This window comes from Rutilus rutilus (genome assembly GCF_951802725.1).
Source record: "Rutilus rutilus genome assembly, chromosome: 10".
Taxonomy (NCBI): Eukaryota; Metazoa; Chordata; class Actinopteri; order Cypriniformes; family Leuciscidae; genus Rutilus; species Rutilus rutilus.
Window position 1 is genome coordinate 22,086,593 of NC_140215.1, and position 24,493 is coordinate 22,111,085.

The window sequence follows — 24,493 nt, forward strand, 5'->3', positions numbered from 1 at the left end:
ATTGGATGCCAGTGAGCTATCAAAAGACAGAAGCGAAAGAGAGCTGGGCTGTCTGCTGAGGTTAGTGAGAGGAAAACTCTCATTTCATGCATGAAAGAGAGACATTAATCCTTCCATTCACTTCTCTAGGATTACACAAAACTTTCCTTTAACGATTAAACCCCAAAAAACATCCACAACAAACAGGCGTATTACATCCTTCTTATGTGCCACCATAACGGATCAATTTCCTAAAAAAAATAATAAAAAAGATAAAGTCCAATGTAAAACACTGAATGTGTGAAGAACTTCAGCGGTCAATACGAGGCATCATTATTCCTCTTGAACTCTGTCATTCACTTTCAAACATGCAGTTAAGCAATAACAACCCAGGGGCAAATTTGTTATCTATGTATTTTCCCCCTGCTGTAACTGCAACCATGTCAAGAGGCTAAGAATGTGATATGGATGATGTTCTTGATCCAATGAGGCATAGATGGAAGATATTCCCTAAAGCGAGTCTACAGCCCTCCGCCTCCAACCTTTAGCACCAGGCTTCTTGAGTCATCAAAGCAAAGAGGCTGGCGAGGAAGGACTCTAGGCATGTTCTTGGCAATCAAACTGCTATTGCAAAACACTGCAGGCGACCACGTGACCCAGACTTCAGTGAGTTTGAAGATAACTGTTGCGTGCACGAGGTGGAGGACCCCTGAGCGCAATTTAAACTGTAGACAGAACCAGAAACTTCCATTCATCAACACTGAAGTCTCTACACCATGAAATGCGGTTTTGAAAAAGAGGTATTTGGTCTATTCTTGACACTGACATCAGGGATCCAAAATATTGAAGAGATTTATTGACCCCTTGAAATGAGTGCATTAGCATTTCAACAGGCTCATGCAATGCAGAAAAATATCAAGAAAGAAAGACAGACTACCTGCATTAAATAAATTGAGCACTACCATTCAAAATGTTGGGGTCAGTAAGATTTGTTTTAAATGTCTGTTATGCTCACTAAGGCTGCATTTATTTGATCACAAATATTGTGGGGAAAAAGTCTATTTTAATATGTTTTAAAATGTAAAATTATTCCTGTGACGGCAAAGCTGTTTTTTACTCGTCTTCAGTCACATGATCCTTCAGAAATCATTCTAACATGCTGATTCAATATTATTATCAATATTTTTTGTGGAAACCGCGATACATATATTTTAGGGTAATTTGATGGATTCTTTGATGAATAGAAAGTTGTCTTTACTGCAAACTTTTGATCAATTTAATGCATCCTTGCTAAATAAAAGTATTAATTTCTTTAAAAAAAAAACTAAAAAAAAACACTAAGTAGGCTGCATGGCTGATTCTACAATTAATGAAACTTTTCTGAAGAAAAAAAGGTAGTTTTAATAACTTGAAACATTTGGCCTTTTAAATGAGCTTTTCCATTTTTAATATGTATTTGTATAATGTAAAATTGATCTGATTGTGCTTATTTTGGACTTTTTAAATACCAATATTGTGTTTACTAAAAACAAATCATTTATTTGAATGTTTATCATTTCAAAGCTAATTGACTGCCAATGACCTTGTGTTTGCAAATCTGAGACTTTTTCCAATAAAAGTAATTAGCATCAATACATTATAAAAATCCTCATCATCACACATAACACCAAATTTTACTTGAAGGTAGATTTTTACTCAAGGACATGTGATAAATGAAATGTAGTTTGAGGAAGCGTCATTTTTCAATATTTAAAGTTGTTCAAACTGCCCCTAATTGAAGAATCACCCATTAAAAAATGTCCAATGAAGCATAAAGCACAATTAATTCTGATGTTAATGGATATCATATACTGTAATGCCCATGCTGGTCCAGAAGCTGGTTGACCAAGGCAGTCATTGTGTTTCAAATCAAACAAAATTAGGTATATTACGGTGAGTAGCTATGTCGGCCTTTTCAGCAGGAACGTCATATTCCCATAAAGTTAGAGATAATGTATACTGCAGAACTTTGTACACCAAAACATTCAGTGGTATAAATGGCAATGAGTGACAGTAAGTTCCCAAAAAGCTCCAGAGAAAGAAAATAGCAGGAATTATACTGCAAAAATGACAGTTCAAGAGTCAGAAATAAAAACCAAGCCGTATTCATTTTAACCAACTGTGCAGGTTTGTCTCGTCTTCTGAATAATGCACAAACTGTAATTCCATAACAGGTGCTTGGCAATTTGAGCACCCAATTGTAATAAGTTAAATTGCAGAAAGAATAATGCCAGAGCTCCAAATAACATCACTGACTTACGGGTCATATTGCAGGCATCAAATAATTCCAGCTTCCCACCTTCCTAAATCAATCCACTTTCCCTCCGTGTTATAATATATCAGAAATAATTGTGAAAGTTTGAAAGGAACACTTTGCCCCAGGAGGGCCGGATGAAAATGTGCATGCAGATTGCAGAAATTAACCTTAACAGCCCACACGGAGAGCAAAAAGCACTGGAAGGGCCGCATCTTCCTGGCTGAAATCTCTTTGGCTCACTTGCATTTAAGAGGAAAGAAGAATAAATAAATAAAATAGTGCTGCTTGTGAGCACCCCTTAATCTGTGTACCATTTCATGCGCTGTTCACAACATACAAAACCTTCCACACAAAAATGAAAGAGAGTAGGAGGGAAAGAGATCAAGAGAACAACCCCTTGATTTGCCTGCAAGCTATTTTGTGGACTATGATAAAAAAAAAACAATAAAAAAAAAACACCTTTGATTTAATCCCACATTAAATTTTGACCAGAGCTGAAACAAAGTCATAATTGGAAGCGATTACGAGAGTAAGATCAGTTCTCAGTGAACAACTGATGGATGAAAGTTGGGCAGATTCATCATTCATTTTTCAGACAGACTCAAGGACAAACCCATTCATTTAATAGCTTACAGGGGATTAGTCTTTTTACAGTCTAAGAGAGCGGAAATTAATGACCAAAAATATGATACAAGTTCTTTAAATCATTCAAACTCTGAATCAAAATTTGTGCACCATTAGCAGCACCAACAGGGTCCACACAGAAGATGAATTCATTTCAGCTTAGATTAGAAATTCTAATCTAAAACTGTGCGGATGTTTTAAAAACTATCAGCATAAACGCATACCTCTTCTCGTTGAACGAAAACTTACCTTAAAACACATATTTAAAACAGGGACACTGCTTTTTGTCACAACTAATTTTGTCCTTTCCACAGTTATTCTTCTGTTGAAAATGGAAAAAAATGACTTGCGGCAGGGATGTATCTAGTACAAAGGAATTGTCGAGTAGGAGTTTTAATTTCATTAGTGTGTGTTAGCCTGATGAGTTGCGATGTCAGCGCTGAAATGTGAAGTTCTGTGGTTGACATTAGTGGTGGATCCTGATATTCAGCATTGTTTCCTCATGCACAGCTCTCACACGCAGTCCACTCTCAATTTCAATGATGATATCAAAAAATGAAATGCATTCAAATGCTCCGATATAAAACTACTGCCATACAGCTGCAAATTAATTCTATTAAAAACAATTATACTGTACAATCTTCATTCTTGAGTGTGATGAGGGCCACAAAGAAACTGTATTGTATGTGTAAGTGCTTTGTAACCAACTCAACACTGTTTTTGAAAACAAAGTCCAACTAGTATTTTGCACATTTAAAATCACGGTTTCCTCATATTTACTTTTGCGCATAACACATATCAAAATGGCTACCCATAGAGTCCTGCAAGGATGACGCATTTTTTAGGCCAACCCAGGAGTTAGCATCACCCTGGATCCCTCAGAAAATAAGCTCTGTGACGGATAAAAGAATATGATTCTTACAGGTTATGTTCATCCAAATAATCTTTACAAATGAAGACAACTTTTATGAATTTTGGAGTCTGGCAAAATGAGTCAAAATGAGCAAATTTTCAAAAATTTGTTATTGTTATTTTTACATTCTCTATTAAAAAAAAACTTCATTTGTTGGAATGACTGAGAAAGACAGCCATTGAAGAAATGACAAAATGAGAATGACGAAAATCCATTTGTTGGAATGACATGTTTGAAGTCAATTGAGTCAATCTGAAGGTTCCACAAACAAAACCACCAAGCACATGCACACAATTCAAAACCCATATCTATAGGAAAATATGTTAAACCATGTTTAATGTTGTAGAATAAAATGTGAAAATATCTTGAGCTTGTGTTAACCACAGACCTTATTTCAAGCATTTAACAAAAAACAAAAACATTTAAAAAAACAGACTTTGGGATGACTCATTTGCTAACTCATTTCTGGGATTTCGGACTTATTCCTGCAGCAATCTGATTTTCCAAATGACCCATCTTTGGAAAAACAGGTAGTCTGGCCCCAAATTCACGCCATTGGTTGAGCCAGAAATTGGCATGTGGCACTGCTCAGATAAACAGAAAAACTGAAAGACTCATAGAGGTTTTTTTTATATATACTGTTGTCTTCGCACATTAACTAGGAAGTGCTTTAAAAAATTTAAAAATAAATAAATAAACCTTACCTTTAAATATTATGCGGTTTAGAATTAAGTGACAAGATCTGACTACACTGTTAAAAATGAACAATTTTCTTTTCTGTTCCAGCTCAGTCACTCACACCACTTAGTATTCATTGACACATCAAGAAAACATAAATATTAATGCTGAAAAGTCCATGTAAACACTGAATCCTCATTATCAACAGAGGTGTGTACAAACAGCGGCTGCTAATGCAGTGCAGTATACCAGAGAGAATCATGGATCTAAAGCGGGAATGAGGAACGGATAACCCAACTGTCAGATCTCCGTATGGGGCAGACCTTACTCTGCATCCTATCAGTCACATTATATTAATATTTATATCAGCAACAACTAATGACACTCATAAAGGAATGCTGAACATGACTGAGAGAGTGTAATGCAAATGAATAATGTAAACAAATACAAAAAGAGAAAATAATGTTGAGACATCATACAGGAGAGAAATGTCAAATGTGATCATCGCCCATAACAGACTAAAGATTGAATGTTACACTTAGAGATATCACAAACTATGACCTTTAGAGAATGGGAATAAAAAATAACCCTGGAAGACATCCGATTGGTGGAATGTGTCACCTCACACAACCTTTTTCTGAGTAAACACACAACACAAAGGTCAGGGAGACAGAGGACAGCTGTCATTTTAATACAAACAACAACCTATGCATGAAATGAAAACTGACACATGCCAGTTTTCTCAATTCTTAATGTGATGTGATGCCACAGATGCATATTTATATATAAATATACAGTCATGTGAATAAGAAAGAACACCCTATTGAATTCTATGTTTTTACGAATCAGGAGGGACCTCTGGTCTTTGGCAGGTCTTAAAATGAGGTAAATACAACATCAGATGGACAACACATGACATATTACACTGTGTCACTATTTATTTAACAAAAACTAGGCCAGAATGGAGAAGCCATGTGTGACAAACTAAGTAGGCTACACCCTTACTGCTTCCATAGGAATTAAGAGGGTAAGTTTTTTTTTTCTTTTTTTTTTTCTGTTTTTTTCTCTAGGATAGGCAAAAAAATAAGCCTTTGGCTTCAGCCTATGCCTTTTTGGTCACAAAATACATTGTGTGAATTGTGTAGATTGTGTTTATTTGTTGATATGACTTGTGGGTATGTGACCAAATAAAAAAATCATTCATTCATTCATTCATTCAAGTAGCAGTCAGCCGCTGCTAATCAAATGTCTTTGCTTTTATAGAGGTGATCACGCTTGCTGAAGATCAATTAATCAGATGTTTTGGCAGTTTGCTGGTCTGGAGCATTCAGGTGTGTGTTAACACAATGCCAAGGAAGAAAAACATCAGCAATGATCTTATAGGGTACGTTTACACGACAACGATATGCTTAAAACAGCAATGATCTTATAGGGTGATCATAGAGTTTTCCAAACTCCCTGAAAAGTGCAGTTGTCAAGCCCCTCCTGAAAAAGAGCAATCTGGATAAGACCGTATTAAGCAACTATAGACCGATCTCAAATCTTCCTTTCATAGGTAAGATCATTGAAAAAGTTGTCTTCAATCAGCTGAACAAATTCTTAAGCTCGAATGGATACTTTGACAATTTTCAATCTGGTTTCCGACCGCACCACAGCACAGGGACAGCGCTCATAAAGATAATAAACGATATTCGCTTAAATACTGATTCAGGCAAATTATCGGTGCTGGTACTACTCGACCTCAGTGCTGCATTTGACACTGTCGATCATAACATACTGCTTGACAGGCTGGAAAACTGGGTGGGGCTTTCTGGGATAGTCCTAAAATGGTTCAGGTCATACTTAGATGGGAGAGGTTATTATGTGAGAATAGGAGACCATAAGTCTGAGTGGACATCCATGACATGCGGAGTCCCTTAAGGATCAATTCTTGCGCACTCCTGTTCAATATGCTCCCAATGAGCCAAATAATGAGAAAGAACCAAATTGCTTACCACAGCTATGCAGACGACACACAGCTCTACTTAGCCCTATCGCCTAACGATTACAGCCCCATTGACTCCCTGTGCCAATGCATTGATGAAGTCAACAGTTGGATGTGCCAAAACTTTCTTCAGTTAAACAAAGAGAAAACTGAAGTCATTGCGTTTGGAAACAAAGATGAAGTTCTCAAGGTGAACGCATACCTTCACTCTAGGGGTCAAACAACCAAAAATCTTGGTGTGACACTAGAGTCAGACCTTAGTTTCAGTAGTCATGTCAAAGCAATAACTAAATCAGCATACTATCATCTGAAAAATATTGCAAGAATTAGATGCTTTGTTTCCAGACAAGACTTAGAGAAACTTGTTCATGCTTTCATCACCAGCAGGGTGGATTATTGTAATGGACTCCTCACTGGCCTTCCCAAAAAGACCATAAGACAGTTGCAGCTCATACAGAACGCTGCCGCCAGGATTCTGAGCAGAACCAGAAAATATGAACATATCACACCAGTCCTCAGGTCTTTACACTGGCTCCCAGTTAGATTTAGGATTGATTTTAAAGTATTATTACTGGTATATAAATCATTCAATGGCCTAGGACCTCAGTACATTGCAGATATGCTCACTGAATATAAACCCAACAGATCACTCAGATCATTAGGATCATATCAGCTAGAAATACCAAGGGTTCACTCTAAACATGGCGAGTCTGCTTTTAGCTATTATGCCAGCCGCAGCTGGAACCAGCTTCCAGAAGAGATCAGATGTGCTCCTACAGTAGTCACATTCAAATCCAGACTCAAAACACATCTGTTTAACTATGCATTTACTGAATGAGCACTGTGCCACTGTTCGTCCGACTGTTTGTACTGTATTTTATTTTATTTTTCTAAACTGTTTTAATTATTCTTATTTATTTTTATTATTTTTATTTCTTCTATGTAAAGCACTTTGAATTGCCATTGTGTATGAAATGTGCTATATAAATAAACTGGTAACACTTTACGGTAAGGGTACATGAATTATCATGAATTCATGTATATAAATTCATGCATGAAATATGCATTCATTCATGCATTAATATCTCATGAATCATCAGGAACTAACACAAGTTCAAAGTTTTTCATTCATGACTTCATGGATGAACAGCACCTTAATTAAAACATTAACTAAGATGAGTACATCATCATGAATTATGATTTATTACGCATGATCATGATGTTTTCTTTGTTCACAAAAAAATTGGTCTTTACCACCCATTGTGGATAAAGCTACGGTTATGGTACAAGAATCATCATGAATTCATTCATAAAAAAGCATTAATTCATGCATGCAAGACTACTTTCCCGAAGTCTTTCGCGTTTTACAACGGGTGAATCTCCAGTTGTCACTGGTGATTGTCGTTTGAACCTTTCTGGATCCGCCATCAAATTGATAAGTTTAATTATATCAAGTGCTGTGAGAAAAGGCTATAAATCTCCACCTCCAACATCCTCACACGCAATATAGCCTACTAGCCGAGACAACTTCTTTATGTGTACAGATGTGACGTAATGACGCAGACATGCTCGAATTTCCCGCGGATATCAACCAGTACCACTGGAATTAAAAACATTATTACAAGCTTACCATTTTGAATCGAGCTAAGGCAAGCAGATAGTTTTGAACACTGGCTGGTTATGTACTTTCTCAAAAAATTATTGTGGATAATTTTTAAACCAAAAAAGCTACGGACTGCAGCTTTAAATAAATAATGACACAGTGTAATATGGCAAGTGTTGTTGTTCATCTGATGTTGTATTTACCTAATTTCAAGACCTGCTAAATACCAGATAATTTTTTACTATGTCCTGATATGTAAAACCATAGAATTCAGTAGGGTGTCCTTTATATATATAAATATATGAAGAAAATAAGTGAACATAAGATGAACAGTGTTTTGGTTTTAACTGCTTTGGAAGAAAAGTTCTAAAAGTAACAGTATGCTGTAGTATGTTAAATTGACAGTACAATACACTTCTATTTAAGTCTCTCTTGTCAAAATATCAATATTTGATTCCTCAAAATATAATATAATATAATATAATATAATATAATATAATATAATATAATATAATATAATATAATATAATATAATATAATATAATATAATATAATATAATATAATATAATATCATATAATATCATATCATATAATATAATATTTGTAGTATATGCACTAAGTACTGTCTATAAAATGGTGAGTATTCAGCAAATGGTACTTTCTTTGCTTCTTGTAAAAAAAAGGCACAGCCTCTCAATCTGTCATTTCTTTAACCATTAATCGCTTTAGGGTTCAAAGCCAGAACCAAGACTCCACTTGTCAGTAAGAGATGATTTTGAGAATTGATCAGAATTAGTTCACCTCAGTCCAGATATTGACAGCACTGACACGCAGGCAGAAGGTCATTTACCAGATTAGTGTCACCTGCATTGATCAGACACACCGATAACTGGCACTTTGACTGATCACACAGTCAAAAAGAAAACAGATAGCCTATGATTTTTCACCCTCTCCTCTGATCTATTTAAAACAGCAGCACAAGCTCCGTCTGGAGTTATCCAGCCATGACATCTCATATGGACTTAAAGACACTTATTATCTTTCCAATCATTATTCTGCCTTTAAGGTAAGGTTAAGTCATTCAATGATTTTAAGTACAAAGCTCAGTAGTTAAGGTTCATAAGGCTTCCTCAAACGCTTGGAGACAGCTTTATGAATTTTCTGAAAGAAATGTAAGACTTGACAACACTCTACAGTAGCACAGAAGCAGCTCTTGTACTGCCTAGAGGCTGTCTGAGGTCCACGACGTGAAACAACACTGGAACAGTTGGGCGGCTGTCGGCCTCATTCTAACATAATAAAGACACTGATGAAAACCCATCTGTGTCCCACACATGCCTCATTGGGAGCCCATGCCATACACAAATGACTGCCAAAACCACTTCTTGACCAAACCATATGAAAAACCTAAACCATAATAAGAAATATGATACATAAGTTAGAAAAAAAACTCATTGTTTGTCCTTACAACATCCTTAAAAAATTTATAAAAAATTACATTTATTTTTTACTTAAAAGTAAAACATTTTACGTAGCATCAGAATGTGGAAGAAAGTTGATATTTGACCATGGCATGGTTGTTGGTCCCAGACAGGCTGATCTGAGTATTTCAGAAACTGCTGATACTCTAATTTTCACAGACAATCAATCTCTAGAGTTTAGAGAGAATGGTCTGAAAAAGAGAAAATATCCAGTGAGCAGCAGTTCTGTGGGTGAAAATGCCTTGTCGCCACAGGTCAGTGGAGAATGGGCAGACTGGTTTGAGTTGATAGAAAGGCAACAGTAACTCAAATAACTTGTTACAACTGAGGTCTGCAGAAGAGCATCTCTGAACGCACAACACGTCAAACCTTGAAGCAGACGACCTACAGCAGCAGAAGGCCACACTGGTGCCACTCCTGGCTCATCAAAATTGGACAATATTAGATTTAAAAAACGTTGCCTGGTCTGATGAGTCTCGATTTCTGCTGCGAAATTCAGCAAAATAGGGTCAGAATTTGCCGTAAATAACCTAATAATTTCTTCATACAGATGCACTAAACTATAAGTGGCCATTAACTATAGAGTAGAAGCTCTAAACCTCATTATCATCTAACATCGTCATGAAACTATGTATTCAATTTACATATTAAAACTAGTGTATGAAATGGCAATTGAATTTTCATTTTCATTTTGCTCCAAACGTTGCACAAATGTATTGGAATTTTTTTATTTAAATACAGAAATGCATTGCCATTTTACATATTGCATTGTCATTTTGCACATTACATCTCAAATTGAAATTTGCTACCCATAAGCTTCCATATGAAACAGGCACTTTTCTGTATAGATGGATTTAAGAGAGAGTAGCTGTAATTTTCTCTGCTCAACCACCCAAACACAGCTGCCAGTCATCCTCGTATCATAAAAAGTTAAATGGAAAAATGTGGGGTGTGCGTCTACCCTGCATTAGAACAGGCTGAGTGAGGAATGCCTGAAAAGCAGAAAGCACATGCCATGTGTGGGGAAACTGTAAATGGATCTCAGCTCCAGGTCCTTCCTGAATTATTAATATATGGGTGTTTATCGCTGGAAACTCAAATATTTAATATCACAATGGCATGCAAGTCCAAGTACTGTTGTGTTTCCACTCTAACTTGCTCCTTCAGACTGACCAGTGTTATCATTGCCATTTCAGAGTTTAAATTTTAAGTTTAACCTTAATTTGAAAGCTTGAACATTGAATTTTGGGATGGAAATAAGCTCAGAGCACATAAACCATCCGCGTGATACAGTGTTTCGTGGCCACCAGCAGTGAAATTGCATCCATGCACTCAATCATGTCAGCTAACTTGCAAGACTCATAATTTAGCGCTGTGCAACACTGGCCTGACACATCACTAAGTGACAGCCAAAAAGCTGTACAAAGTAAAATCTTTGTGCGCCGTCTCCCCCACTCAAAAAGCAATCAGTGCCAGCTTGCCCACGGGCACACGCCGACATCTGTGATGCAGATGACTCTTACTGACGCTGCAAGGGTCAGTGCTCCAGTAAGTCAAACAGAGCTGTTAGTGTAACTAATGTGTTTCCTGCTGAAACGAACAGTGCACTGTAGCTGCTCACTTTTGGATGATGGTGTCCCCAATCAAGTGTCATAACTCACGACTGTCTTAAGTGTCCTTAAACCTTATTCAGATGGGATTCGTTTGAGTTCTTTTGCATCAATTTAATCTTTGCTGAATAAAAGTATTAATTTCTTACAAAAAAAAAAAAAAAAAAACGTATCAGTGATTGATTGGAGGTCTCCAATTTCCATCAAATTTCAACAGATTGTATATATTTTATTGTTCTGGAAAATGTGTCATGAAAAGCTAGGCACGTAGTGTGATCCAAACCATTGACTAAAAAGATCCAAACACTCACACATACACCTCAGCACTTTACCTTTCACTCTCATTATGCTCATGAATCATGTAATCACAAAATGACATACTTGAGTAGGTCGCTTTTCTCATTTTTCAAACCAAAAGAAATCTGAATAACAAATGTCCTATGTACTAAAGAACAATATAAATGGAATTTCACTTTTATCTTCTTACAAGTTTCAAGGTTGTATAGTCTACCATCTTTTCAATAAAAAGCTCAGGACAATTGGGTCCATTTGGAACAGCAAGCGTTATCTCTGGGAATAAGCTGTGAACGTGTCTTTTCATTGACCACCGTCTAATTGATACTCTTACATGCTGGACATGACTGCTGAGCAGATTCACAGGCTTTTATTAGCATGTCCATTCAACTGCTATTACTTTTGGTTAATTGGTAGACCATTTTTTGAAGGTAAAAGAAGCTGTAATCTTTACCAGCACAGGAAAAGATGAAGTGCCACATGTTTTCTGTCAACTCTGGGAGGAGGAGGGCAAGATGTTGTGAGATCCATCAAACGCATCCCTAATTACACTACGCTCAGAGGAGATAAATGGCCTTATTGGGACAGACCACACAGCGGCAAACCTCTAATCTGCTGCATAGATTACAGTTCTTATTGATCAGCACATCATCCTGTCACCTCACCTGACCACCTGGCAGATGTTATTAGCATTTTAACGGCAGAAATGACTAAAGCATGTTTGATGGGACTGATAGAGAATGAGAATATCAACTAATCTCAGGGGTTCCAAGTCCTAAACACTACCGTATGATGGTGCATCTGTGCTAGTGTGTGGGTGCTGACAATTGATGTAAAAATGCATTTATTATAAATCAATATATAAATATACATATTAGGTTTGGGGTCAGTGTGATGGATTTTTAATAGATAAGAACCTTTTATACTGTACTAACCATGATTCTAACAATTCTAACATCTAAACCTTACTTCCCTTTTTAGGCCTAACAATTCTAACACTCTGAAACACAACGTACCAAAACGTTCTGTTCTTTGTCTATTTGTGTTATGGAAAATTCTGACCATGACAAAAACAATAATACACTGTCTGTATTATGTCATGATATACTGAGTAATCAACTGCCAGTAACAGAGGGTAAAAAGGTGGGGGATTGCTTTTACCAATTCAACCAATCATATTGATAGAAGATGACGTCATGAGTTAGTGACGATGAGCTTATTTGTTGTGTCTGTATTTGTCCTATAAAACCTGATGTATTCTTCTTCTTGGGGGAGATTCTCTGAGAACTGCTTGGGAAGATCTCCCGGCCGTGATTAAAGCATTTGAAGGACATTTGCTGAGGTTTGTCTGTTATTACTGCTGCGCAGAAAGTTAGTTAGGGGAACAAGTTGGGGTAAGGAACTTGAAGCCAGTTGTCGACTGTAGACGCAAGAGCTAAAGTATAAAGATTATACAGTGTCGACTGTAGACGCCCCAGATATATTTATTAAGTGTCGACTGTAGACGCTTGGGTGTCGACTGGAGACGCCTCAGGTAAATGTATTTATTAAGTGTCAACTGTAGACGCTTGGGTGTCGATTGGAGACACCCCAGGTAATTAGGTTCCAGGTACGTAGTTAGGTTTAGGAAAAATCTACCACATCAGTAAGACTATTTTGGAAAAAAATATTCCACAAGGATGCATTAAACATGAAGATGCATGTGGCCTAAAGGGGGTCGCACACCGGACGAGAAGCGCAGCGTCACGTCTTTAAAATTCAAACACATTATTCTCTATCAGTGTACACACACCGGCGGCGCCTGTCCGTGGCGCCCAGCTACGGCTCAGGAACTTGTTCAAAATCCTGCCGCGCCACAGAGTGCCATTTACATAGTTTTATATTAAATTTACATTTATTTGTCTCAAATCGTCGTTAATTTATACTGACTTTACCCTGTGCTGCAATATACATTTAGTTTTACATTCATTTACAGAAATCAGCTGCGTGGATGAAAACTGCTGATGTTATCGGATTTTCAGGAGATATTCTCAATTCATTCAGTTAACGGACACTATGAGGTAAAGTGTTCAGACTGCAGACTTAGCAACGATTGTATTTAATTGTACAGTACAATCATAACATAGTACAGACATTATCTTAATTCCATGATGTCCTTAAACATAAAAATATTGCTGGCCATAAACTGAGAAAGTGCGATACCTCGAGTTGTCCTAGACGCGACGCGGTGCTGCGCTTCTCATCCGGTGTGCGACCCCCTTAATGGTACACCTCAATGGTAGTGAGTCAGACTGGTAACCCGAAGGTTGCCTGTTCGATTCTCAATACCGGCAGGAAATGAGGTGCCCTTGAGCAAGGCAACTAACCCCCCAATGATTTCTGGCTGGAGAAATCATGCTGAAAATTCAACTTTGCCATCACAGGAATAAATTACATTTTAAAACTTACTAAAAAAGAAAAGTTATTTTTAATTGTAATATTTTTTCACTATATTACTGTTTTTACTGCATTTTTGATCAAATAAATGCAGCCTTGTTGAGCATAAGAGACTTTAAAAAACTCTTACTGACCTCAAACCTTTAAATAACGTATAATATATAAATACAATTTAATTAAAGATTCATCTGAATTTGTGGAGTTTACACATTCAGTTCCTAAATAATTAAAATTGTCAATTTGTGTGGAAAACTCATACTGGAATATAAGTCTACTGTATATATAAACATTTTTATATATTTTTTTTTTACTTAACAACAAACATATAACACTTCTCAGAATTAAACAGAATCAAAGCACAATACAGAAATGTAAATCTCTGATAATTCAATAATCAAAGAACTTTCCCCACACTTTATGGACATACGTATGCAAGATATTTTTGCCACTGAGCCACTCATTTACTTAAAATCACGTCTGTGTTTGATTTATAAATGAAGAACCATCCCTTCAGTAATAATGTAAATGTTATATAACTGAATAAATGTGTTGACATAAAAATGGCATCACTGTAAAAAAATTAAATAAAAAGATTTTGCTTTATATTTTTTAAGTACAATCAGCTTGGATGTTTAAGTCATTTCAACTTCAATTACATTAAACCGACTTAAAAATGAGTTGAATCTTAACTGATTTTGATGAGTTAAAGCAATATAAAAGCATACGTTGTCAACTTATTGATCATATCATTTTTACAGTGATTAAACATATTTAATAAATTGCATCCATTAATATGTTAACATCACTAGTAATAACTTGGGAAAGGCATTTCTCTGCACTGCAAATAATATTAAACATTTAATTAATACTAAGACCTCAACCAGAAAACAACATAAAAAGTGTGAGATAATAGCAATTCGTTGAACGTTTCACAAGAATTCTGTAATTGATTTTCTCACATTTATCTACAGTCACTGATTTAGCCTTATATGTATCGATTCCAGTGGTGCTGGGTATGACGTTAGCTATAATTACACTGAGATTCCCCTGTTGATTAGCCAGAGGTCACAACGATTCTGGTCTGCTGTAAATTTAAGGGGGAAAAAGAAAAGAAAAAAAAAAGGTGACCTTGGTCCTTATAATATATTGACACTGTGTTCTGTGGATTTCTGGCAGTGCTGGAGAGCTACAACGCTGAGGTCATAAACCAGCATAAAATTACAACCGCGACAACAGGATTCAATGAATTTGAGTAACGTGCTGCTGACACAAAGTTAAATGACTGACTTCCTCAATATGCTGCTTTAGAGATAGCCCTCAGCTGAACCGTGTTGACTGACACATGAGCTCTAATGCCGCAGAACTTCAGATGTGACATCACACCCCTCTGCCATCAGCACTGCGAAGCTGGAGGTATGAAAATGTTAAGTAAAGTGAAAAATAAATAAAAGCATTTATAATAGAATGCAGTAAAACATTCGCAGCTGCCAGAAGATATGCTTTATTTATGACTTTTTTTCACTTCACACCCTGGTGTAATAGAGCTTCTGTCATCAGACTAAATGAACACGGGGGCTGCACACTGAACCTGAAGTGCTGTGAAAATAATGAACAAATTCTGTTTCTCAGAGGACTTCGCTAGTCTATTTGAATTCCTTTAAGGAAATGTGGAATTGCTACAGAGTCCAGAGATGGAAACTGCCACTCCTCGTTTGCCCGACGGAGTTGAACACTTAAGAGAAACTGGCAAGCAGAAACACCTGGAGCTGATATTCAGAGATTCTCACTGACAAGAACCCTTATTAGACTGCCCACAGCGTGGGTTAGCTGCTGGAAAACTAAGGTTCTGGACATATAGAGAAGTTCACATGGAGGTTTTTACAGCACCAGGAGCTGAAACATTATTTAATTCCACTGAAACGGGACATTCTTTGACTTTGATAGAATGCTTTGCTGTAGCCATTATAAAAGCGTTTTCTTTTTTATTCTATTCCCTGGAGTCATTCCCCACTGCTGTGCATCTACGAGATCGACATCCTGGACAGTTCAAGTTGTTCATTTGTCGCATACTGAGAACCCCATGTTGGTTAATACAATTTTCTGCATAAGCTTGCACATGAGCTGTTAAAAAATATTTTAATCAGTATTTTTGCTTGTTTTCCAGTGAATATATACATGAAATAAAATAAAAATACTTACTTGGGAAGGGAAAAACTAAACTGTTAAAGAAAGACAGTAGTGAACTAATGAGAAGTAGAATGGGAGCTACAGGCGCTGTCACTGTCAAAACAGAAGTCCAGGGGGTATTCAAGAAAGCAAGGTTAACTCTTGGTTGATTATCCCAAACCTTGCTTACTCGAGGAATGTTGTTTCCAAAAACGCGTCCGGGAGTAAGTTCAGCCAACCCAGAGTATGTTCACCGTATGTGCAAAAGCTCATGTTATCAAACTAAGTGTTGTAGTATGACTAGTAGGAGACCACTGATGTGTAAACTGAATTTGGTGACACTACAGTGTATAACATTGAAGATAATGACTATTTTTGTAGTAATGCTTTTCGGGTTTTGTACTATGCAGACGGTCACTTCGGATTTGTCTCTCAGCCGCCTGCTCAAAGAGACCAATTTACATTACAAAGCTAGTTTTGAGGAAAATTGGGTTGTACTGTAGCTCGTTGTCTACGCTATTATGATTGGAAATAGGTGTCATTTGTGTTTTGACAACATTTAGCTCATTTAGAATCTGTGAATATATTGCCAACTTTACTGAACTCTTTGAACCTATAGCACTGACTGCATTTCTTTATATTTGAGTCCAAGTTCGAAATCTATGAACCGCTCCATTGGTAACGTACTGAGCTGTCCGAAACACTGCCAGCGGGATATTAAACAGGAAGTGTTTGTCTGAGCTCACAACAGGTTTTGCGAGAGAACGCAAATATCTTTGCGGGGGAAAGCAAAAGTTTTGAGAGAGAACTCAAAAGATTTGAAAGAAATTTTCCACCACCATGTCCCTTTAGCGGCTCCGTATCATCCAAAATGACCTGCAATATGGACCAGGCTTAATGCAGATAGTCAAAAGTCCAGTGGTGTGAGTTTCTGTACTCTAGAGATGTGCTAATGCACTCAAGGCTGTAGCTGGATTTCAATCAGGCTGTGAACTGTATGACAGGTGTCTCTTAAGAGTGCTGCCAGGCTGTAAAAAGAGTTCAGTCCTGCCCTTGAATCGAGGGATATAGATCACTATGCAATGAGCTTTAACTGGCCAGTAAAATGGAGCACTCTGAACATCACGGCAGAGAAAACATTCCGTCTCATGGTCAGAGTGGAACAGGCTTTGATATTCACGCATCAATATGTTTATTCTTTGGAAATAAAGCAGGAACAGAGGAAATGCCTTGTCCTCCAGAGCCCAATTAACTCCGGTAAAAGGAAGTAAAAAAAAGCTGAATTGAAAACAACACGTGCCCAAAAATCCTTCATTGCTCTGTCAGTCTCTTTCTTGGGTTTGGAAAGAAAGGTTAAACAATAGAGCACCTGAGCCACTTCACGGTTCTTTTTTACCAGACTTCTCATCAACATAATTATCAAAATCAAGAGAGCTACAGTATTTTGATGCTGTTAACGATGATTACTCGCTTCTTTGCTACACAAATTTGTTTTACCTATAAATACGGGGTAATTCAATTTTGCACAGCAACATTGCATTCAAATGAGAGAGCTGCTCTTCTGAAAATGAGGTCAAACTAAATTTGTATAATAACACAGAGGCCCTTTATAGTCATCAAGAGTGAAATAATAAATTAACAAATGAAAAAATAATAAGATGCTCTTCCTCATCCCCAAAACACCTGACTGTGTCAAATTACTTCAATTAGCTGATCAATTAAGTTGTGGGGAAAGAGTATTTGACATTGGAGTTAACTTAAAATCACACATCTAATGAATTTTCAACTGGAATCAAGAATTATGAGACAAACCTCTGGTTCTAATTACGTCCCAGTTTAAACATCCCATACCTCTCAGACCTGTGTGTCAGGAACACTCTCCTCAGGAACATGACATAATAATAAAACATGCAAAAAAGCCCCAATTAATTTAGCAGTTTTTAAAGATAGGCTATTAAGGTCTTACTCAGGCTTCATCAAGTTCACAATGCCGGATTTCTCATCTTTATGCTATTTCTCATAAATTACACAGTTAGGTTAAAATGGGTCACACTAGCTGATCTCCAAAGCATGCTGCTGAGAGAAACGCTTTCAGGCAGCTCTTTAGCTAAATATCAGCTAGTGTAATGCATTGATGAAAGAGTGTGACATTGACATGACATGGGTCGATGTGCCCGGCTGCTCTTAAAAGCCTTTTCTTTATTTGAAATCAACCAGAATTCTGTCCAGACACTAGATACTTTTTACTGTAGCTTACAACTTTGCATTACTATCTTTTGTAAAAGCAGTGTGATCTTTTTTTTTGTTGCTGGGGATGATGTTAGAATCCTTTTGATATGAATATATTAGTAGTGCTGGCTACAACAGCACTATTTCTGTTGCTTAAGCTTTATTCAACACCCCTAAACCAATGTATTACCTTGTGGTGTGCATCCTTTGCACTACGGACATGGGCTGGGTTTCCCGATAACGTTGTCTCTTAGCGCGCTACGAAGACTCTTAAGGTATAACTTAACTAAAGGTATACCATTACTAGGCGTGTTCCCCGAACTATACCTTACTTAAGGTGAGACATGGCAGGCAAAAACATTGGGTTTTTTTTTTACTGGTCAATTTTGAGATTTTTGGATATTTGTCTTCAATAACATGTCTTCTTTCAGACTTGTGGTGAAAAAAAGTCCGAAATACACATTTAGGTCTTTATTTTATTACACTTTGTCTTTTTGCGTCTGTAGATTTCTCATAAATTCAACAAAAGTTGGCGTTCTTAATCAACATGCTGCTCCGCGATCGCTGCCGGCACCCTTTCATCACAAGCATCATTAGGAAGCTCTCTCTCTCCTGTACAATGCTGTCGGATCCAAATATGGTAATTTCCTTTTTAGCAGCAACCAATCGTGAAAGTAAAAGGGCTGAATGCGCAATCTCATTGGCTGATGATAAATCTTTAAAGCCCGTTTCCTCAAAATGACTTTTCTCTCATTCTCCAAGTCCGAAATCTCCACTTCAGTAGCACCTATATACACCAAACTTTCCAGTCTTGTACCTAGTTATATTATGAAGACATTTACAGAAGGATTTGTAAATACATTATTCCTAGCCTGATTTATATAACATTTTATTCCAAAAAACATGGCGAAAATCATTTTTTTAAGGCTACTGACAGTATATTCTGATTTACAGGATAACAGAAGTAGATATCCATAAATCCCTCTGTAATTTTTTCCCCATCTAATATGTGAACACAATGAAAAAATCTTTTTTTAACCTGGCTTTATCCAATACTCAGATTTCATTTAAAATATATGCAAATTAGCGCATATTAAAATATATGCAAATTAGTGCATATTTAATTAGATACTGCCTAATTTGCATATTTAAACATTAAATTACAGAAAACTTGTAATACATTTTTTTTCTCATCTTAATGTAGGTAATCAACTGGGAAAGTTTCATGGTGATATCTGCTATAGTTAAAATTTGTACCCTATTCACCTGTAGTGTCTCGCCTTAAGATATACCTTCTTACGTGCGACGTTACCGGGTGCTGTCCGTGGCGATGCTGCTGAATTGGTTGATATCGATGGCTCGAGAATCAATTATTCTCTCGTGCAGGGGCTGCTTCACTAAATTATATGAGAAAGCGGTGTTTATAAAAGAAGCACTTCAGAAATAGTTGAAATTGCATTTATTAGGACTCATGGGATATTATAAAAAATAATCCAAACTATAATAGCCTATAATAGCCTAGCCTACATATTTTTAAATTGTAACATATATTGCTGCCACAATAATAATTTCAAATTTTTTACGTGCTTTCTTCTCTTTCCCATTTTTGTTCGCTGAGGTGGAGCTGCGATGAAATAGTGTTCTCGTAAATACTTTCCAGCATTTCAGTAATAAAAGTGTACATCTTACATACGGTACTCGGTAGTGATCAAAAAGGATTTAAACAGTGAATTTTGAATCTCTTCTTGTAAACTCAGAGATGTGGATTCAGACGGCAATTAAATTCCCACACGACCTGTTTGTCAAAAAACAATTTGGCCAGGGATTTTTATGCGGGTTGGGTGAGAAAAAACACTGACATTATGGATTCGGACGGCAATAAAATCACTGTAAATGTTTAAAATACCTTACGAGCCCATGATAAACAATTAGCGTCCGAATAGGACTTAACTGACAGTATGCTTTCACTGGCCTCCGCACTCCGCAGACGGCGCCGTCTTTTAGAACAACTATTCGCTGTATCGCTGCCATAGTTTGAGCAAACCCCCCACCACAATCATTCCCTTTAAATAGACTATTAAGCCTTTAATGGTTTGCCAGCTGATGTACCTTTGGATAATTATAATTAAAAATCTAACAACAATCAGTGTAATGACAATTTTATTCTTTGCATGAAAACACTTGAATTAGCCTAATTGAACACTGTCTGGGTATATTAAAACTTCAGAATTATATTCGTATAGACCTGCAACAGTGGTAAAGCTAAGAGTGGTCCAGACCAAACATCCGAACGTATGACTTACAGAAGGTATACTTAACTAAGAACGTTTCGGGAAACACGTATTAACGATAAGGTACAGCTTAAGGTGTAACTTAAGAATGACGTAGCGTTAAGAAGGTTTCGGGAAACCCAGCCATGAACGATACCTCAAGTCATGGTGCTTGTTTATAAGAGGTGTGCCATTCTTTTTCTAAGCAATCAGACTTTGCCTGGTGGGTGATAAAAAGGCCATGAAAATCACAAAAGATATACATCAAAAAATGAACTTCACACATATCTAGAGACTAATTTATCATGGGGTGGGCTCTATCCACCTCATTTTGCAACACAGAATTAAGCTATTTTCCGTGAATGTGCGAGACTTCTGATTAATTAGCTGCTGTAGGGAGATAACTAGAAGAATAACAATGTGCAGTAAATGGTAAAACTATTTGCGCTACAAACCAGTGTGTTTATATTTACGACAATACCTTAAAACAATATGGTAAGAAATACCTGTTTACAATATTAAGCAGCATAATAAGCTGTTTTGTACAGCTAAAAATAACTGGAAGCGAATGGCACCAGAAGCCAGACAAATTAAATGTACAAATGCCCACACCTGCTCTTACATTACAAATACATTTGTAATACTTTTATTCAGCTGGAATGCATTCAATTTATATTAAATTGATCTTGTCAGGGTTAAGTTTAAAGGTGCGTTCACGCCATGTCGTAATTACTGCAATTATGTGATTTCAACTCGTAAAAAGCGTTTGCGTTCGCGTCCTCGTAGAGCTCATAATTACAGTTTGTAAGATGGGAATTGTCTGAGAGCTCCTACTTGTACCACGTGACTGATGTGCCACCTGACCACTGCAGTTAGATTTAGCAAAGATGAGCACCTTCTGTGCATGCATAACTCAAAAAACACATTTTTTTTTTGCCTCTTGTTCAGTTTAATAAAAATGAGCTAAAGTAACAAGATTTTTTAAACATTTTGTCGTAAATTAATGAAACTGTGTTAAATCAACCTAATATATTTAAAACTGAAGTTTATTTAATACATTTGTGTTAAAACTACATTAATTATTTTTGTTGACATAACTGGACAGTGTATCTGTAATTCCCAGCATGCTTTGCAAGGGTCTGCATTAGGAGAGTAAATTTATGGATTAAAGTATTATTTCAGTTTTTCAGTAAAGGGAAAAATTAAATGTTAATAAGTTAAAAAGTTAATGTTAGTGTTTAATTTTCAGTTATGTTGGACATTTAGAGGAATTTCTGTAATGTTTTAGAATTTTGTGGTTACCATTATGCAGAAGAGTGGTGCCTGTGTATAGCCTCTGGGCACTCAGTGATCTATGCTAATGTCAGAAGTGACACCAGCCTTTTCTTATTTGTTCATTATATGCATTGTGTATAATGATGAATGAATGTTTTGGATGATTTAAGTTCGACAAGCATAAAAAGTAATTTTATAAATGGATCAATTTCATTTAAACTGTATTTGATCAAATTGAGTTGGACCATTTCATTGCATGAATTTGTCTTTTATGAGTTGGGGCTACACAAATTTATTGGATGGAAATCCTGTCCTCAATTAAATTGAGTTTGTCCAATGAGTTATTTTTATGAGTGTATTAGACTGAGTTCTGTTCGCTAGTTTGTTCCCTTAGTTACATATTACGTTCACCGATTTCCCTCATTATCTCTGTATATCTAAGCCCTTGGTTTCCTCTGTTCTCCTTGGATTTATTAATAAATACTGTTTGCTTCTCTGAATCTCCTGCGTTGTGCGTATTACTACAGCTAAATGTTACAGGTCTAGTGACAGACATATATAATATCACAAAAGAAAATTCAGTTCTATAATATATAGACATATTAAGCAGCACAACTGTAATATAATAATAATAACAGTAATATCGTTGCCATCACTGGAATAAACTGAAATATATAAACATTTATTAAAATAAAAGAGTTATTTTAAATTGTAGTAATATTTTACAATTTTACTGTTTTTACTATATTTTTTCTTGTTGAGCATATTGAGACTTCATTCAAAAACTTGAAATAATATGATACAATTCAAACAAATTTTGACTGTATACCTTGTGAGTTGACGCAAGCCACAGTTTGTGTCCTGGTTCCATTTCCACAGTTCCCTTTGCTGGGCACACAAGCGCTCTCAAACAGCACCTGCCACAAAAAGCACACCGGATCCTCACAGGGCATTGACTCCAGGAGATGGGCACAGTTTTCTGTTCCAGATCCTTCCTCCAGCACCTCTCTCCTCCTCTGCTTGTAGCCTGTGAACAGAGTGAGAGACAGGTGGATTAGGGGTATTCTGAAGGAAAACGAGTTTCTGGCCTGTGAGTTCTGAACTGAATTTCTAGCGGTGGCTAAATATGCCTGTAATAGAAACTCATTTCAAAAAGCTTTCTGTCACAGCTTTTGTTAGTAGAATAAATTCCTCCCCCTGCTCTGTAATTTGCCTGAATACACAATTTTCATTCACTCATTTTTAAAGCTATGAGCGATGACTGCACACTGAGACGCTAGTCATGACTGCATTGTCGCTGGAATATGAAGATTTAACACCTAAAAGTACTGGTTAAACATGAAAGCAAAACACTGTTCTCAAAAAAGGTCTGCTAGAAAGATCATCGTCGTCGTCTTTTCATTTAAGCCTCTCCGGGGAAAAAAAAACACTAGGCTAGTTTTAATTAATATTTCATAAATTGGCATACGTTCTCAAAGCCAGCTCTGGACGACATCAATATACATTACAGTACAGTGCTTAAGCAAGAAAAAAAGATGAATCAGGCATTACTCCAAGCATAATTTATCAAACAAGATGATCTGATGGCTAACACGAGGGTGGAATGCTAGCTGTCTGGATACCATCTGATCCTGTTTACGGTCTGTGATGAGTAGATACTAACTCCTCATATCTTTGCTCCTTGACTATGTGCATGCCAGTAGTGAGATTTGGTTCATCTTACACCCCTGCAGGGAGGCTTGACTCTGCAGTCCAGGGAGAATCATAGCGCCAAGCCAAGCCTTTGAAATAATCAAAACACCCTACAGCTCTCAACATTGCTTTAACACAAAATCGACTGTATAAGACATGAGTGCATTGTGTGATGAGAGCTCTGTAAATATCACATATATAATTTAGACCTTGAGGAAAACCAGTTTGCTTCACTTAACACAAAATAATTAAGCAAATATCAATAATATCTCTAAGAACAGATGTATACCATATCATTCAGTATGCTGAAAACTAGTCTATATTCTATATATGTATTCAAAACAAGGATATTTTGTGTAAGAAAACCAAACAACATGCCCTTTTCTCTCTGTAGACAGACTGTTTTATAGCTTTTTCTAAACCATAACATTTGTTTCCACAGATAATAGGCCAATAGAAAACAGTCCTGCAGGGGAATATTTTGGTTCCAACTGTTGCTGTATTCCAATCTGTAGCACAGATTTTTTTTTTTTTTTTTTTTTTTTTTTTTTGAGATATGGATTTATATTCCCATATGTGTCTGCTACAAAATAACGTTTAAATTGTCACACTTTAGTTTAGGGTCCAGTTCTCACCATAAACTAATTATTAACTACAACTTTTGCTTCAATAAACTCCCAATTACTGCTTGTTATAAATAGTTTATATTATGTTATGTTATTACATGGCTTGGTTGAATTCTAATGTAGAATGCGGTCTGTTATTTCTTGATAACAGACCGCTGCTAAGTATAACACACCGTTGCCATGAAAAACAGAGCGTTGCTATGGACGCAGGATTCTAACCGCAGAGACGGAACGGACTATTTTCTTTAGCGGAAGCAATACAATCTTTTTTAAATCAATAAACTCCTTTTTAAATCAATATTTTGTGTCAAATTATTGATTTATTTGGTGTAGGTA

At 36.5% G+C, this 24,493-nt stretch overlaps 1 protein-coding gene across 5 annotated transcripts in view; it reads right to left on the reverse strand.

Annotated features, from left to right (window-relative positions):
- thsd7ba (thrombospondin, type I, domain containing 7Ba) overlaps nucleotides 1-24,493 on the reverse strand; it is a 202,573-nt gene that overhangs the window by 80,202 nt on the left and 97,878 nt on the right. For all 5 annotated transcript variants that reach the window (XR_014628956.1, XM_084421340.1, XM_084421338.1 and 2 more), the window contains exon 8: nucleotides 22,669-22,866. Coding sequence is in view for 4 of the 5 variants with exons in the window: in XM_084421340.1 (XP_084277466.1) it covers nucleotides 22,669-22,866 (198 nt within the window). In the remaining variant the exon portion in view is untranslated. The remainder of the gene's footprint in view (nucleotides 1-22,668; nucleotides 22,867-24,493) is intronic.